The sequence below is a fragment of the Salvelinus sp. IW2-2015 genome, linkage group LG1 (assembly GCF_002910315.2).
Source record: "Salvelinus sp. IW2-2015 linkage group LG1, ASM291031v2, whole genome shotgun sequence".
NCBI classification, from domain to species: Eukaryota; Metazoa; Chordata; class Actinopteri; order Salmoniformes; family Salmonidae; genus Salvelinus; species Salvelinus sp. IW2-2015.
The window spans coordinates 14,266,697-14,285,443 of record NC_036838.1 but is presented as its reverse complement, the minus strand read 5'-3'; the positions used below and the strand labels follow the sequence as shown (position 1 = coordinate 14,285,443).

At 43.5% G+C, this 18,747-nt stretch overlaps 1 protein-coding gene across 4 annotated transcripts in view; it reads right to left on the bottom strand.

Annotated features, from left to right (window-relative positions):
- Nucleotides 1–18,747, bottom strand: part of raly (RALY heterogeneous nuclear ribonucleoprotein) — a 179,599-nt gene that overhangs the window by 36,887 nt on the left and 123,965 nt on the right. For all 4 annotated transcript variants that reach the window (XM_070438344.1, XM_023983944.1, XM_070438373.1 and 1 more), the window contains 2 exons: nt 17,648–17,805; nt 16,923–17,039 (listed from right to left, as the gene is read on the bottom strand). In XM_070438344.1, coding sequence (XP_070294445.1) covers nt 16,923–17,039; nt 17,648–17,805 — 275 coding nt within the window. The remainder of the gene's footprint in view (nt 1–16,922; nt 17,040–17,647; nt 17,806–18,747) is intronic.

Below are 18,747 nucleotides of genomic sequence, written 5' to 3'. Positions count from 1 at the left end.
GGCTATTCGGTGGCCGCATGTCTGTTCTGTACCACCTTGGTTATGGTGAGGCTGGTGTAGTTCTGAACACCACTGTTGTCATCTTTCATGTCAGATCAGGTGGTAATTCTTCGTCCCAGCTTGAGTCCCCTCTCCCACATTCTGAACATGCACTTGATCCTGATGGTGAAGGGGCAGGAAACCAAAGAGGTCGAGAGAAACGTGCAGATGACTGCCAGAACACTTCTCCTTGTGTTTTCCTTTTGCCTTTAGAATGTCTCAGTAGCGCCTGAGGTCAAACACAAAGTGATCTGTTTCCGGTCTCCATACTAAACCTAAAAACATTCAGCAACTAATCCTTTGTGTTCTAACGTCAACGGGTGTCAGTTGTCGTACTCCCCCCATTTCGTTTTCAATTCAGGAGAGTTTGGTCACCCACTTGCAGAGGTCCATGCCTGCAATCGACAGCAATTCAACATTTGCATTGTTTGTCACAAAGGTAAGCCTCTTCAAACATGCTGAACTTGCAATGAAGTCATCTACATAGAGTGACTCTCTCAGTATCCCTACAACTTCTGGTGTTCTGTTTCATATTGTTTCAGGTGCTTATGATTGTAGCTGCCAGCAAGAATGGACTTGGGAAGCTCCAAATACCATCTTTCATCCTCAGCAACGCAGCTCCTTCTTCCTGTTTCGCCCCTTGGTGAGCCATAGAAATCTCACGCTCTCTGTCTCTCTCTGCTAGGGATATCTGCAGGAAAGCTTTCTTGATTTCTGCCATGAATGCGATCTCATGTAGTCTGAACTTTATCCGAACGCTGAGCAGATCCGGATTCAGGTTCGGTCCTGTGAGTAGACAGGCATTTGAGGAATGGACAGCCATCTTCATGGGATGAGGCATCAAACACCACTCTCAGTTTTGTCGTCACCTTATCTTCTCGAAAGTACTGCATGGTGAGGTAAGTAGTATTTTACGTTGTCTGCGCTTGATGCGTTGTCCTTGGGCACGTCCTCTGCCATATCCTGTTGTAAGTAGTCCCTCTTACTACTTCATTGTATCTGCCGTACAACGTCACATCCTTCTTCAGTCTTTTCTTCAGACCTTCAAAACGTTTCTTGGCGATTCTATAGTTGTCTTGGAGTTCTGGCATTTCTCATTTCCATGGCAACTCCGTGTATCGTCCATCTTTGAAGGTGGTTGTTTCCTCGAACCTCTGTTGGCCTTGTTTTCCTCTGGGTTCTGTGTTTTCTCGCTTATAATACCCAGAGACTCAAGCTCCCAGAATGCATGCAGTTGTTTGGAGACTAGTGTGTCTTCATCAAGTGGGATGAACATACAGGTTGCCTCGGCGCACTTGACATGACACGGGTCCCTGCACCGACCATCCAAAGGTGCTCTCTAAAGCAACCAGCGTCTCCGTCAGTCGCTCCACTCTGCTGATATACTATCTGCCAGTAGTAGTCTGCTCCTATCAGGACAGAGAGTCAAGGGTCATTGTCATCTCCTGGAAAGTCTGCGAGCTGCAGTCCCTTTCTATTGAGCTCATGTCGAATCTGTTCACCAGGAACCTTCATCACAGCTGTGCACACTGTGGGGTTTCAATTGCCTCTATCTCTATTCTCTGCTGTTTGTCCCAGACATTCTCCAAGATGACGTTCACTTGTCTGCGTTGGACGTTGCTGGAGCAGAGGAGCCAAACATGTGAAGAGTGAGTGCCTCTTGTCTGATTACTGGTAGGTTCAAGCCCTTCACAACGTTTTCATGTATGAAGCTCCTCTGACTGCCTCCATCTAGTAAGCAACGAGCTATCTTCCTGCCCGATGGGCCTTCTAACCATGCCTTTGCCGTTTGTAGCAACACAGTGTTCTGTCAATCTGGTTTCATCTTCACTGAATGGGGAATAACTGAGGAAACAACAGCATCTGCAGAAACAGTAGGGGGTTGCAACTCACTCCTTCTTACCGGTACACACCGCAATGTGATGTCTGCTTCCACATGTTGCACATGACACATCTTTGACTTTACAGAATTTGCATTGTGTTTCTGTCCTAAACATACAAAGCATCTTCCCATTTTCTTTAGTTTCTCTTGCGTGTAGCAATATTGTGGTCAGGGCAGTTTTCTGATTTGTGTCTGCACTGTCACAGAATAGACAGTTTTGTTCCTTCTGGCTGCTGTATGCAGTACAGCAGCAGGATGGCATGTTGGGTCTTTGTTTTCATTTCATTGGAGGAGCATGACTTGTTCCATGGTTTGCTGTCTTTCTGTTGGTTGCATGATCTTGTCATTTGTAGTGCTCTCTCCCTGCTCTGAACCTCCTTCTGTAGGAAACTGACGATCTCAGACACTTTCCATTCATCATCTACTCCCTCTGACGACTATAGTCAAGAGCTATGTCCTCTGGAAACATCTGCAGTAAGATTGGGCATAGAAGGCTTCCATAGGTTTCTGACACTACAGCCCAGTGATTCCAAGCTCCTAATCTGAATTTCACATTAATCATATAGCTGCCTCAATGCATTTAGATCAGATGATTTCTTCACAGGAGTGAGATTCAGCAAGCTTTGACATGTGAGCACTAATCACAAGATCTTTCCTTCCAAATCTGCTCTTGAGCAGAGCGATTGCATCATCATAGTTACTGTCTGTTAACATCAGTCCTGCTACTGCCTTTGCAGCTGGTCCAGTGAGATATGTTTCAGTTAGGTAAACTTCTCTTTATTACACAGTGAATCATTGTTGTGAATAGCGTCTCATACTGGCTCAAACTCCTGCCACAAACTGACATCTCCATAGAATTTCTCAATAATCAAAAGAACTTTGGTAGCCTTGCTGATTGTCTCTGTGATCTGTTTGAATTAGCGTCACTCACCCGTGCTGGTAGTGGATTGAGATCCTGGTTTTTCTTTATCACTTGTTGTGCACGGCTCTTCAGCATGATAACGCGCTCTTTGTAATCCTCCGTGTATGCAATCTCTGCCTCCAATCCATCCAATGGCGTTAACTGTTCAATTCCACTCCTTAGCTGACAGCAATTCCAACAATGTACTCAGTGATCGGTATTCTATTGTGGAATGGTGGCATCTACACAACATGACCAAAAGTATGTGGACAGTTGCTCGTTGAACGTCTCATTCCAAAATTAATATGGAATTGGTCCCCYCTTTGCWGCTATAACACTCTTCACTCTTCTGGGAAGGCTTTCCACTAGATGTTGGAACATTGCTGAGTGGACTTGCTTCCATTCAGCCACGAGCATTAGTGAGGTTGGGCACTATTGTGGGGCGATTAGACCAGGCTCACAGTCGGTGTTCAAATTCATCCCAAAGGTGTTCAGGTCAGGGCTCTGTGCAGGCCAGTCAAGTTCTTCCATACTGATCGACAAGCCATTTCTGTATGGACCTCGCTTTGKSCACAGGGGCATTGTCATKCTGAAACAGAAACAGCCCCAGACCATTATTCCTCCTCCACCAAACTTTACCGTTGCCACTACCAGGGGCGCCCCCTATTGGATGGTTACGGGTGGGGGGTGCKCCCTACCCGGCCATGGACCCCTTGCACCCCCCTAAAGGCATTAAAACAAAAATTTGAAATGTGCTCCTTGTAACCCGTTCCGATCTCCAGGTGCACGGCTGTCCATTTGCAGTGTCTTACAATGGGCATTTACATTACAAATTTGACATGCTCTAATATACTGCAGAAATGCCCAATTGACTGGCCCGTTGAACTCGATGACCGTGATTTCAGCATGTGAATTTGGTGATGGTKTATCACTGTTTAAACTTATTGCAAATGGACAATAGTCAACAATCAAATCAGTGTCCATAAGATATCATTCTGACACCAAACTGATACAAACGGACACCAAACCCACTTCCAACTCGTTTAGAAGCCAACTATCACATATTTCAGAGCAGGCCTAAAATTCACAGCGCTTTCTGTAACTTCTTATGGCTGGGGGCAGTATTGAGTAGCTTGGATGAATAAGGTGCCCAGAGTAAACTGCCTTCTACTCATGCCCAGTTGCTAATATGTATATTATTAGTAGAGTTGGATAGAAAATACTCTGAGGTTTCTAAAACTGTTTGAATGAAGTCTGTGAGTGTATTCAATACAAAGGAAAAAGAMCGGAGGGCGTGCGTGCAAAAAGCTCTGGTTCATTCGACTGACCACTCAGAAAATGTTGTCATTCTTACTCATTTTTCAGAATAAAASCCYGAAACAATGTCTAAAGACTGTGGAAGACTAGTGGAAGCCATAGGAACTGCAATCTAGGTATTTCAATGGTAAAGGCTTTCAATGGAAAACCACTCAATTCAAAAGAATGCCACTTCCTGGATGGATTTTCCTCGGGTTTTTGCCTGCCATATCAGTTCTGTTATACTCAGACATTATTTKAACAGTTTTGGAAACCTTAGAGTGTTTTCTGTCCAATACTACCATGCATATCCTAGCTTCTGGGCCTGAGTAACAGGCAGTTTACATTGGGCACCTCATTCATCCAAAATACTGCCCCCTACCCAAGAGAGGTTAAGCCTCCCTATTTGGTGGTAAAATTACCATTTCCCCTTTAGAATATGAAGGGGATCATTCAATCTTTTYATGTTGATATCTGTAGAGGTACAGGTGACCCTGAACACGTGGCAAAAGKAATTTTGAAAATGGCCTACACAGAAGCAGAGTTAGAGCATAACCTGTAAACCCATGTTATCCTTAGGGAGAAACTTGGATGTGACAGACTACATGAACCRGTGCACACAGCTAGAATAACTGTGGCTTGTCCACCAACCTCCCCCCGATGAGCCAACCAAAAACAACGAATCTCTGTGTGACTCAGAGGCTGCAATATGTCTAAAGCATCATTAAATCACTACTAGTCAGGCTTCATTCCAGGCCTGCTATTTGCACATTCGCTGCGGTCAGACAGAGTGAGCTACGGTCAAGTGGGACATCTCCTTGAACACTACATGGCTTAGAGACTACGGTGATGCCATTTATYGACTTAAGCTCTAGAACGTATTTAAAGTTTCAGAGCTCTAGGTCTGACGGTTCTTTGATAGTTCGAACGCAGGTAACTATTGCAGGCTCTTTGTGTCTGAAAGCCTCACTGTGTCTTTCCCCATTGTGTGAGTTCCGAAAATCACATAAATCACGTAGAGTTACGAAACCCGCCTTAACGGATTCGTCTGAACACGCCACAACTGGATATGTAACAAAAAAAAAAAACATTTCTTTAACCATTCTTGTAAATTACGATAAATAAATGGCTGGTTCTTTTTTCCTTACACCGTAGGTTCATGTACTTTGATGTGAAGCGGTCAAATTAGAGCTCTATTACCGTTTACCTTTAATCTCAGAAAATGGGCTTTAACTCAAAAAGCGTTCAGGCGTTGACGCCATCTTGTTTCTGGGCTAAAAGCCCATATGGCCAAACCTGYGCTCACCGAGTTTTGTCTTCGAAGTCTTTTCCATTTAGGAGAAATGGCCATGTCACTTTGGTGATGTTTTGTCCATTTGCAATAAGTAGCCAGTCGCCATCTGGTGGAATTCTCCAGAACAGCGGAAAAATGACAAATTTTAAAAATTTATAAAATGGAAGCCAAATCTCCGAGAGACTTTATTTGATGACCTTCCTGGAAGATCTGGCCCTGGGCACAACCTGAGGCCGGAGGCCTATTTTAAAAACATTTGCGGATGTCTAGTAAGGGACTGTACATTTGTACATTTTCAATATGGATATCCTCATCAATCATACGGGAAATGCCATCGGCACTCCTTTATGTAGGGAATGGCAAAAAGGACTCCAACCCAGGGTGGCGCTTGTGTCCAGTCAATCACAGGATTGTGCTTTTGTAGCCAATAAAATCCCAACAACCAGAACATGGGGAGATGCAATGAGGAGGAACTGTATGGTCTCACTGTGGTTACCAGAAACCCGTAATTGAACGGGTACAGTACTATGGGTGACTTCCCCTATAGAGTGGCCGTCCAGTGCTCTAGCATCCATGGGCACAGAGAGAGGCTGAGTGGGAATACCAAGCTCCGAAGATATTTTGGCATCCATAAGACATTCATCAGCCCCAGAATCAATGAGCACTCGGAAGACTTAGATTAGTCTCCCCACAGCACAGAGCAAAAAGGGGTGTGCGGGTGATGGGAATTAGGGAACTCCCAGTCTGACTCACCATAGTACTGGTACCCACTAGAGACAAGGGTTTCCTAATAGGGCAGGTAGCTATAAAATGTCATGCCACTCCACAGTACAGACAACAGTTATTATTCATCCTCTGTGTCTGCTCCCAAACTGATAGCTTAGTTCTTCCCAACTACATAGGCTCAGGAGTATCCAACTCACCCGTCGTAGATTCACGAGAGCGCTCGGGTGACTTCGACTCCTCTCGGAAGAGCCTCTTTCGGAAAATTCTGGAWTCCATACGAGGTGAAYGCGCCATATCGGGTGCACGAGTGTGCCCGAGACCAGACCTCCTCTCACTCTTGCATTCACTTAGGCGTCCATCAATTTGAATGGTTAAGGCGATAAGAGAGTTGAGGTCCACCAGCAGTTCCCGAGCAGCATCCTTTACCTCAGATAAACCTCAGAAAAGTATCAAAAAGAGACTCCGGATTCCAGGCACTCTCGGCAGCCAACGTGCGAAAGTCCACCGCGTAGACTGCCACACTACGGGGGTTTTGACGTAAGTCAAGCAGTTTGCTGRCCGCCTTTCTCCCGGATACTGGAGACTCAAACTTCTCATCTCTGCCATGAATTCCTCCAAATGACCGCAAATGGCAGATTATTGTTCCCAAACTGCCGTAGCCCAGGAGAGCACCCTTCACGACATTAGCGTAATTATATACACTATCTTCGATTGGTCTRAAGAAAACGAAGATGGCTGTAGCTCAAAAATAAGCGAGCACTGAGAAAGAAAACCCCGGCAGGTACCAGGATTCTCCGAATATCGATCTGGAGAAGGTAAGCGGGGTTCACGGAGACTCGGGATAGGCTGTACAAACTCACCACAGAGAGGGAAAAGATTACTGGGTGATTGCCGTTTTTCAGAGGTGGCAGACAGTCTGAGCTAACTCCCTGATTTGCTCTATAATAGCCTTTAACCCATGAGCGTGGCGTTCTGTCAAGGAACTGAGCCCTTCCAAAAGGCCCTGTAGCAACTCCTGATGTCTCCTAATGGTGGTTCACTGCAGGGAGATAGCTTGGCGGAGATGGTCCAAGTCTGCTGGGTCTGTCATGGCCAGTTCGTACTATCAAGGCGAGACCCAAATGYGGAGGCAGATGGTTGGAGTCTTACAATGTTTATTAATCCAAAGGGGTAGGCAAGAGAATGGTCGTGGACAGGCAAAAGGACAAAACCAGATCAGAGTCCAGGAGGTACAGAATGGCAGACAGGCACGTGGTCAAGGCAGGCAGAATGGTCAGGCAGGCGGGTACAAAGTCCAGAAACAGGCAAGGGTCAAAACCAGGAGGACTAGGAAGAAGGAGAATGCAAAAAGCAGGMGAATGGGAAAAACGCTGGTTGACTTGGAAAAATACAAGACAAACTGGCACAGAGAGACAGGAAACACAGGGATAAATACACTGGGGAAAACAAGCTACACCTGGAGGGGGTGGAGACAATCACAAGGACAGGTGAAACAGATCAGTGCGTGACAGTGAATGTTTGAACCAGGTTATGTAGACTAACAGTGCAATTAGTGCAACCAATGACAATAGTGAGGGGTGTGTCATAATTATTAAGTTAATTAGAATKAATTAAGTGAAACTGTTAAAAAACAATAGTTTATTGAATATATTAGACTATTGTTATCAAATGGAAACATAATTAAATATTCTTCATAATATTAGCATCAACATACATTATTGTTTAATTCAATTTCACATATATTTAATCCTATTTCATTTTTTTGTTACATGTAATATTTTAGGTTCAACCATAATGCATAATAAGTATCATCAACAGGGGGGACATATTGGGTGTACACTGATAAGCTGTAGAAAGAATGTATCCATTTGTTAGACTTGTTCATAAAAGAGAGAATTATTGCTATATGATCACACCAGCAATAGATACTGTAAGTTGAATTACTTGTGATGTACAGCGGAGTGAGCCTACATTTAAATAATTCGCTTTTTGATTTTACTGGGCTGATGGGGCGGGGCCTGCATCTGATGGTCAGTCTCAGCGGAGGGAGAAAGCAGCAGACTGAGGGTTCACCTCTCAACGTCCCTCCGCTCTACTATTCCTCTGCTAACCAAAAAGGGACACCGTCTTCCAGTTTATGGCGAAACTCGAGTCGCACTGCATTGTTTTGCCTCATGCACAAATCCATGTTGTTTTTCCTATGGCCAGACACACAAAATGGTTAAAAAATGGGAACRCGCCGCCTATCCGGCACGCAGGGCAGCTGAATCTGGTGCACCTACCATTAACAGCGCAATAAAAAATAGGAACCTAAGGCTTTATCGTTTTTTTTTTTGCTGAAATGTTTGGCGATCGACTAGGAATGCGGGGATATGGCTGATGCTCTCTGCTGGTGCCAATAAGATAGGCTACTTATAGGCCCAAATTCTGGGCACTTCTGATTGTAGGTTATGGAGGCATTGGAAAACCTCCCTGGTCATTGTGGTTGAATCTGTTTGAAATTCCCTGCTCGACTGAGAGACCTTACAGATAATTGTATGTGTGGCATGCAGAGATGATTCAAAAATCATGTTAAACACTATTATTGCACACGAGTCCGTGCAATTTGTGGGATTTGTTAAGCATATTTTTACTTCTGAACTTATTCAGGCTTGCCATAACAAAGTTTTTTTTTATTCACTTGTAATGGAGGTATTGTGTGTAGGCCAGTGACCCMAAAAAATGCTATTTAATCCATTTTTTATTCAGGCCGTAACACAACAAAATGTGGAAAAAGTCAAGGTGAATACTTTCTGCTGTAMACCTCAACTACCTCATACCTGTCACGCCCTGACCTTAGATATCTCTGTTTTTCTATATATTTTGGTTAGGTCAGGGTGTGACTAGGGTGGGTACGCTAGTTTTTGTATGTCTAGGGGTTCTTGTATGTCTATGTTGGCCTGATATGGTTCCCAATCAGAGACAGCTGTTTTTCGTTGTCTCTGATTGGGGATCATATTTAGGTAGCCGTTTTTCTCATTTGTTTTGTTGGGATCTTGTTTTTGTATAGTTGCCTTATMCACTGCAATACTGCACGTTTGTTMGATTCTTTGTTGTTTTGTTGTAAGTTTCACTATTAAAGAATGTGGAACTCTACGCACGCTGCKCCTTGGTCCGATCCTTTCAACGAACGTGACAATACCTTTGCACATTATCYCGGTACTGGTATTCCTTGTACTGTATATAGCGTCATTATTGTTACTATTTCCTTTTTTATTTAGCAAATTKTTCTTACTTTTTAACTCTGCATTGTTRGGAAAGGGCTYGTAAAGCWTTTCATGGTAAAGTCTACACCTGTTGTATTCGGCGCATGTAACAATTMAAATTTGATTTGAAACACATTGAAGATCAAATTATTTCAGGTTCGCTTCAAGTTATAATATTAATCAAACCAAATCAGCCCAAGTGCCTCTCAAGACCCCGATGGAGGACTCATATCTCTACTTATGTAATCCCAATTGTTTCCCATTTAAAATATTTGGGAGGAGATACTGTATATTTCCTTCCTTAGATAAAACCATTGCCAGAAACTTTAACAGAAAGCTCAAATCAATTAAATCCGACCTCGGTAGATGGACTAACATCCCAGTTGCTTTAACCAGGTGAAGACTGGGAGTCTGAGTGATGGAAACGGGGAAAACATGCCCTGGCTTTGGGGCAAGGCCGAATTTCTTCAACATCCTAAGGTTGAAGAGTCATTGTCGTGCTTTCTTCACCAGGGTGTACSGAGATGTGTACGCTGACTGTCTCCACAGTTCAATGATTCCCATGTCTAACGCCTTCTGGCTATTGGGATAAAATGTGGCAAGGTAAGCGATTGAGGATAAAATTAACAAACGTACAAAGAGAAAAAGACGTAGGAGGACTATCCATACCAAACTTTAAATTGTATTTCCAGGCACCAGACATGACTCTTCCGCCCACTGGYGGAGTATAGAGAGAAATATGGTGGTGTCATAATAAGTGTCATAATACCCATGAAACCTAGGGGTCAAACAGGGAAATGGTTCCAATCGTTTTTCCACCATTCATTTTTTCCCATGGGAGATTTTAGTAATTTAGGCCGCTTACCTTAGTGTTCTTGGGCACAGGGAATATGGTGGTCTGCTTGAAACATATTGGTAWTACAGACTCAGTCAGGGACAGGTTGAAAATGTCAGTGAAGACACTTGCCAGTTGGTCAGCGCATGCTCGCAGTACACGTCCTGCTAATCCGTCTGGCCCTTTGGCCTTGTGAATGTTGACCTGTTTAAAGGTCTTACTCACATCGGCTACGGAGAGCATGATCACAGTCGTTCGGAACAACTGATGCTTTCATGCATGTTTCAGTGTTTCTTGCCTCGAAGCGAGCATGTAATTAATTTAGCTCGTCTGGTAGGCTGGTGTCACTGGGCAGCTCCTGGCTGTAATAGTTTGCAAGCCCTGCCACATCCGATGAGCGTCGGAGCCGGTGTAGTACGATTAAATCTTAGTCCTGTATTGAYGCTTTACCCGTTTGATGRTTCGTCGGAGCGCATAGCGGGATTTCTTATGAGCTTCCGGGTTAGGGTCCCACTCCTTGAAAGCATTAGCTCTACCCTTTAGCTCAGTGCGGATGTCGCCTGTAATCCATGTTGCCTGTAATCCATGGTTGGGGTATGTACGTACAGTCACTGTGGGGATGACGTCATCGACGCACTTATTGATGAAGCTAGGGACTGATTTGGTGTACTCCTCAATGCCATCGGAAGGATCCCGGAACAAATTCCAGTCTGTGCTAGCAAAACAGTCCTGTAGCTTAACATCTGCTTCATCTCACCACTTTTTTATTGACCGAGTCACTGGTGCTTTTTGCTTGTAAGCAGGAATCAGGAGGATAGAATTATGGTCAGATTTKCCAAATGGAGGTCGAGGGATAGCTTTGTACGTGTCACTGTGTGTGGAGTAAAGGTGGTCTAGATTTTTTTCCCCCTCTGGCTGCAAATTTAAAATACTGGTTAAATGTGGATACCTAAATCCACATTCCTTCATATGAYGTGGGAGTGCCCTGCAGTTAATTGCTTCTAGTACAAAGTTACACAATTMATTTAGAAGTGCATGAATGTAAATATTCAATGCATTGCATCTACTATGTTAATTAGCGATGATAGCGCCTTGAATCTGTCAGTTAATCAGAGACAAATACTGCTGGCATGCTGCACTGATGCATAAAAAGATCTTGGCTCTTAGATGGCAATTCCCTCACTCTCTCCCAATTCGCCAGTGGGTACAGTTACTTAGAAGTTATAGCATTAGAATTATTGACAGAGAAAATTAATGGGTTTAGTCAAGGAACAATTGAGGCCTGGAATACACTTGGCTCTGTAAAGAATAATCTCAGCTAAAGCCCAACACATACAAATACAAAACCTAGAAATCCCAACAAATACAGTACCAGTCAAAAGTTTGGACACACCTACTCATTCAAGGGTTTTTTCTTAATTTTTTACTATTTTCTACATTATAGAATAATAGTGAAGACATCAACACTATGAAATAACAAATATGGAATCAGGTAGTAACCAAAAAAGTGTTAAACAAATCAAATTTTATTTTATATTTGAGATTCTTCAAAGTAGCCACCCTTTGCCTTGATGACAGCTTTGCACACTCTTGGCATCTTGGCATTCTCTCAACCAGCTTCACCTGGAATGGTTTTCCAACAGTCTTAAAGGAGCTCCCACATATGCTGAGCAATTGCTGGCTGCTTTTCCTTCACTCTGCRATCCAACTCAACCCAAACCATCTCAATTGGTTTGAGGTCGGGTGTCCAAACTTTTGACTGGTACTGTACATTTGTAACCGGTGTGAAATGGCTAGCTAGTTAGYTGKATGCGCGCTAATAGTGTTTAAATTGGTGACGTCACTCSCTCTGAGACCTTGAATTAGTTGTTTCCCTTGCTYTGCAAGGGCCGCGGCTTTTGTGGAGCGATAGGTAACGATGCTTCGTGGGAGGCAGTTGTTGATGTTTGCAGAGGGTCCCTGATTCGAGCCCAGGTTGGGGGAGGAGAGGGACGGAAGCAGCAATGTTACACATATATACATTTTGTTTGTATCTATTCATGTATAAATGTTTTACTTTATTTGATGTGAAAGGGGTGGTATGGGAAGGGTTTTCTGGGGGGAGGGGGGTGGTTGGATGGAGACGTGTTGGATGGCTGGGTTGGAGGCTCACTTATTTTCGATTCTTTCCTTTACATACTAAATGTATTATACATTTACCCCCCCCCCCCCCCTACCACCAAAGAAAATAAATACAAATTTGGTCACAAGAAAATATAAAACCTCTTTGGCTGAGGAGAACATTATTAGCAATATAGACACTAGAGCTGTAGCTATGAAGCTTAGCTACAGAAACCCTCATGCCTGAGAAAGTTAAGCCGTTCTAGAAGACCAGAAGTCAGTCAAAACCAAATACATGTGAGACAAGTTGATTCGAGGGAATCAGAATTTGGACTTATCCGAATCGTAACCATTTTAGTGTCTGGGTGCTTTGCACATTTTGTTAACCACATGCCTTTTTACTTCCCACACAAGCCTTGCCACTTGGGGCTAATTCTCTAGTTTGCACCTTAAAAATGTCATGAGCCAAAGTCATGAAACCAGTAACACAGAGCACTTGTGCATACATTTTATTTGGTATGCTTTCACCACTGTTTCGCAATATGATTGAATGGGTCCCAAAAAGGCTCCAGAGGTAAGTGTCTACTCTCAATAGAGCACTTCAACTAGGTACTATTTGTCCAGTCACATCATTGACAAGTCTACTTGAAAACTAAAAGTACGTTACAGGCAGCAGAGTAACAACTGGCAAACATACATTTAATAAGGCAGCAGAGTAACAACTGACAAACATACATTTGGTTAGTTAGAACATATAGGGCTCCGTAGATTAGACCCCTAAACATCTGATCCATGGTTAATTGTGTTTCACATCTATACGGTTTGACTTAAATATATAGAAAGGGAATACTGATCCTGAACCTGTGGTTTAAGGCCACACCTGGTCAGAGACAGGGGAGCACTGAACTCAGCTTGAATTTATGACGTGTGTGTGTGTGTGTGTGTGTGTGTGTGTTTGAGAGAGAGGAGCACAGCTGGCCCATCCAATCGGGTCATAAACCCAGTGTGAATGCCAGCTCATATAACAGGGTTGCGTCTCAAATTGCATCCTATTTCCATAGGGCTCTGGTCAAAAGTGACGTGCTACATAGTGAATTGGGTGCCATTTGAGAAGCGGCTAGGACCTCGCTGACTCAGCACCGTTACAGTGTTTGTGTAGACAGTGAATTAGGTGTCTGTGGAGGGTCAAAAAGCCAATAAGGTATATCACATTATAGGGAAAAGTATGTGGGGGCTGTTAGTGCAATAAAGTTCAATCTGTGACCAGGAAGTGGGAGAGAGAGTTATCGTCTTTCGTCACACCAGAAAGATAGCCAATGGCTGATTGTGTAATTCTGCCACCTACTGGACAGTTTGGGCATGAGGGAAGGAAACTATGCGAACTGCACACCAGTCATGTTATAATAACACAACTTGAATGAGATTTAAAGTATCTGTCCACTGTTCCAGATTTCTATGAAATATGACCTCAAATTAATTACAATATGAATTAAATAGATGTCCTAACCATTTTTTAAGTCAAGGATGTTAAATAAACAGCTTTTCTCTGTGCCCCTGCTTGGCCTGTTAGGAAACAACATAGTGGTTTGGCCTACACCAGACATAAACAGCTGATTTGCCAGACGTGCATAGACTTGGATATTCAAATTGGGCAGGCTGCCTGGGCCCGGCTGCACAACAAACTTCCCTGCAGGCTTGTCTTTTCCCAACTCTTACAAACCACATAAGTTGTTGTATAGGCTTTGTGCTGTTTGCTAACTACAGCTGTGGATTGCTTGGCTTACTAGTCTGCTTGTGTGCAGTGTGCACTCTGAGCCCATTTCTCCCCCAGTCTTCTTCTCCCCACATGAAAAAATGCTATAGTATACAGAGAATGCTATGGTGACACAGAGAAGAGCCGTCTCGGTTAAGTGACCCATCTTGAAGCCTGACTGGTTAGGGTCAAGAAGATCGTTCTGAGAGCGAAAAGAAAAAAGTTGACCAGAGACAACACGCTCAAGTGTTTTGGAAAGAAAAGAAAGAAGCGATATAGGTCTATAGTTTTTGACCTCAGATGAGTCGAGTTTCTTGAGGAGGGGAGCGGCTTGGGCCATTTTSAAGTCAGAGGTGATGCAGCCAGTGGTCAGAGATGAGTTGATGAGGGAAGTGAGGAATGGGAGAAGGTCTCCAGAGATGGTCTGGAGAAGGGGGGAGGGGATGGTGTCGAGCGGGTAGGTTGTCGGGCGGCCAKACCTCACTAGTCACAAGATGTCATTGAAGAKAGAGGTGAGAAAGAGGTCAAGGCGTAGGGTAGTTCTGTGTGAGTGAGACCAGTGGACTCAATAGGCTGAGTGAATAAGTAGCGGATGTCGTCAACCTTCTTTTCAAAGTGGTTGACGATGTTGTCCGCAGAGAGGGATCGGTGGAGGATTAAGGAAAGAGTTTCCTAGAGGTAGAAGCTTGACATTTTTGAGTGGTAGAAAGTGGCATTCGCAGCATATACAGTGGAAGAGAAGGCAGAGAGGAGGGAGTTAAAGGATGATAGGTCCTCCAGAAGTTAGTTCGTTTTCCTCCATTTTTGCTCAGTTGCCTGCAGCCCTGTTCTGTAAGCTCGCAATGAGTCACTCAGCCACAGAGCAGGAGGGGAGGGTCGAGCTGGCCGGGAGGAAAGGGGACAGTGCGAGTCATAGGGTGCGGAAAGGGAGGAGAGTAGGGTCGAAGTGGCAGAATCAGGAGACAGGAGGGAGAAGGATTTAGCAGAAGGGAGAGATGATAGGAGAGAGTAGTGGGAGAAAGAGCGAAGAKTGKGATGGCGCATGACCATCTGTGTAGGGGTTGAGTGGTTAGGGTTGGAGGAAAGGGAGACAGAAAAGAAAACAAAGTARTGACCAGAGACCTGGAGGGAGGTTGCAGAGAGATTAGGTGGCGAGCAGCCTCTAGTAAAGATGAGGTCAAGCGTATTGAAAGTTGGAAAGAAATGAATCGAAGGCAGACGTTGGGATGTTGAAGTCGCCAAGTACGAAGAGCGGGAGCCATCATTAGGAAATTAACTTATCAAGGTGTCAAGCTCATTGAGGAACTCTCCAAGGTCAGCTGGTGGTCGATAGATGACAATAATGTTAAGCTTGAGTGGACAAGTGACAGCATGGAATTAAAATGAGGAGATGGACAGGTGAGAGGGAGAAAAGAGAAAATCTCAATTTAGGAGAAATTAGTAGACGTGCCACCACCGCGACGACCAGATGGTCTCGGACTATGAGAGAAAACATAGTCAGATGACGAAAGAGCAGCTGGAGTAGCAGTGTTCTCTGGGGTGATCATGTCTCCGTCAGGGCCAAAAAGTCAAGGGACTGAAGGGCAGGATGGGTTGAGATGACTCTTGACTGCAGATCGGCAGTTCCAAACGCTGCCAGAGACCCGGAATGTAGTATTKACAGTTAACTATAGTATAAATACTGTAGTAAAAGAAAACAGTAGTATATATTAGTAGTATACATCAGTAGTATGCATCCAGGTGTAGAAAGCCATTAGACTTACCCAGAAAGACTCACAGCTGTAATCACTGCCAAATGTGCTCTACAAAGTATTGATATTTCTGTATTTAATTTTCAATAAATTTGTAAACATTTCTAAAAATCTAATCAAATTTATTTGTCACATACACATGGTTAGCAGATGTTAATGCAAGTGTAGYGAAATGCTTGTGCTTCTAGTTCTGACCATGCAGTAATATCTAACAAGTAATATAACCTAACAATTTCACGACAAATTGACGTGTCTTCATTATGTCATTATGGGGTATTGTGTGTAGATTTCATCAATTTTGAATTCAGGCTGTAACAACAAAATGTGGAATAAGTCAAGGGGTGTGAATACTTTCTGAAGGCACTGTAAATATATATTTTTTATATTAATATCATACAGTGGACTCCTAAGCCTATCGGCCTATGCATGCAATGCCCTGTGGCATTTAGTGATCAAATCTCMGACAGCTACACTGTGAGGTGGACAATTATTGTTTTGAGAAAGTAAAAAATAACTACAGATGGCTATAACGTTTAGCATATGCTACACATCGAAACCCAATTAAGTTACAAAAAAATGTATAGGCTGTAAGGACAATTAAATTTGGCTCATTTGGCCAATATCCCTTGTTTATTGATGGCGCTGGCTGCACAAGGTCGGATCTGAAAGCATATGTCCGTAAAATTTCTCAAATGTCCAATACATTTTCATCTTCCTAGTAACGTTGTCTGGCGCCATTTTTTCCTGACGGAAACCCTGGCACACACACTGGAAAATRTTTTCTGGCAGGCAGGCAGACACTGGAATATGTTTCTGAGTGACAGAGTGAGGGCTTTTTGTGGGACTGGAAAACGCCGGTAACATAAAAAAACATTTTTAACCAGTTCTCATGCTTTCAAAATAACGGTTCTGTTCTGGAACATTATAGATCACTTTCKTTTGTTGTTCTGATTTTGTTTCCTGAACCGGTTTCAACCCCTGGTTTTCACACAGACATTTTCGACCCTTGGTTGACTCCACCTGATAGAGAAAGAGTACTCTGTAGAGGTGTGCGCTGTAGAGTTGTATTTTTCTTGTGGCCTGATGGAGACGGAACTCACCAGCAGCGACGTGTTTGTCCTCTGTGATCCTTTCCAGTCGGCCGAGCAGCGCATCAATGTTGAACTTGATCTGAGTCAGCTCTGATTTGATATCCTGTAGCTCGTTGGAGTTCACCGCTGAGCCCACCATAACAGAAAACACCAGAGAGAGACAGAGCGAGAGAGGGCAAGGGACAGCAGAGAAGAGTGTTTAAGTTTAAAGGTCCAATGCAGCTATTTTCATCTCAATATAAAATCATTTCTGGGTAACAATGAAGTTCCTTACTGTGATTACTTTCAATGAAAATGGTCAAAAAGAAACAAAAATAGCTACGAAGTAAAGAACAATTTCTCAAACAACAATTTTTGCTAAGACTGTCTGGGAGTGGTCTGAGTGAGGAGGGGAACACTGAAAACAAGCTGTTATTGGCAGAGAGGTTTGGAACTCTTTCTTATTAATCTATTCACTAATTTACCAAATGGGGATGTCACCAGGCAGGCCAAAACTCCATCCCACCAAAACAGCCAGARATTTCAGGCGGCCTTTTCAAACAGCTCTTTTGCTAAAAGGGCATTATCATCATTATTACAATTTCATAGTGTTATTCCAACCTCATAGTGTGGAAATATATATAAAAAACATGAAAAAAGAGACATTCACTCTGACATTCATTGCAATGTAATAGCATGTGAATCAAGAGAAGATTGCTGTATATATGGTAACAAGAGCGCCTGCGGTAACTCACACTTCTGCTTGATGTTGCTGCTGGGGAGGACTGAAGCGCGTGCCAACAGCTTGACGGGCAAAGACTTGACCCGGCGCACCAGGGGCATGGCCATGYGAGGCCGCTTAACTGGCACCACTCGAGGCACTGGCGACACTCTGCCCCTGTACTCAAATAGCCTACAGACGGAAAGCGAGATGGGGGACACTAATCATTAACAATGCATTTGGTGGAAGGATATTGATACATTCATAATGTACATTTCTKTATTGAGTTATGACAGTTCAGAGGTAAACGGTCTTGAAAAGATCTTGACATGCCTGAAACATTGAAAGGGTCAACTGTAGCTATACTACAGTACATACTGTAGCTATACTACAGTACAGTACCATGGACTGAGAGTGGTGAATACATTTTATGGAGTTTGAGAGAACTACAGGTAAGTGCCAAAATTAAGGAAACACTTAAGTAAATGAGGGATACAAAATACACTGAACAAAAATATGAAACGCAGCATGTAAAGTGTTGGTCCAATGTTTCATGAGCTGAAATGAAAGATCCCAGAAATGTTCCATATACACAATAAGCTTATTTCTCAAATTTTCGACACAAATGTATTAACATCCCTGTTAGTGAGCATTTCTCCTTTGCAAAGATAATTCAGCCACCTGACAGGTGTGACATATCATGAAGCACATTAAACAGCATGAYCATTAAACAGGTGCACCTTGTGCTGGGGGACAATAAAAKGCCACTCTGTCACAGCTGTCTGAAGTGTTGAGRGAGCGTGCAATTGGCATGCTGACTGCAGGAATGTCCACCAGAGCTGTTACCAGAGAATGTAATGTTAATTCCTCTACCATAAGCCTCCTCCAATGCGGTTTATAGAATTTGGCAGTACATCCAACTGGCCTTACAACCACAGACCACATGTATGGTGTCGTGTGGGCAAGCGGTTTGCTGATGTCAACGTTGTGAACAGAGTGCCCCATGGTGGCGGTGGGGTTATGGTATGAGCGGCATATGCTATGGACAGCAAACACAATTGCATTTTATCGATGCCAATTTGAATGCACAGTGATACCATGACAAGATCCTGAAGCCCATTATCATGCCGTTCA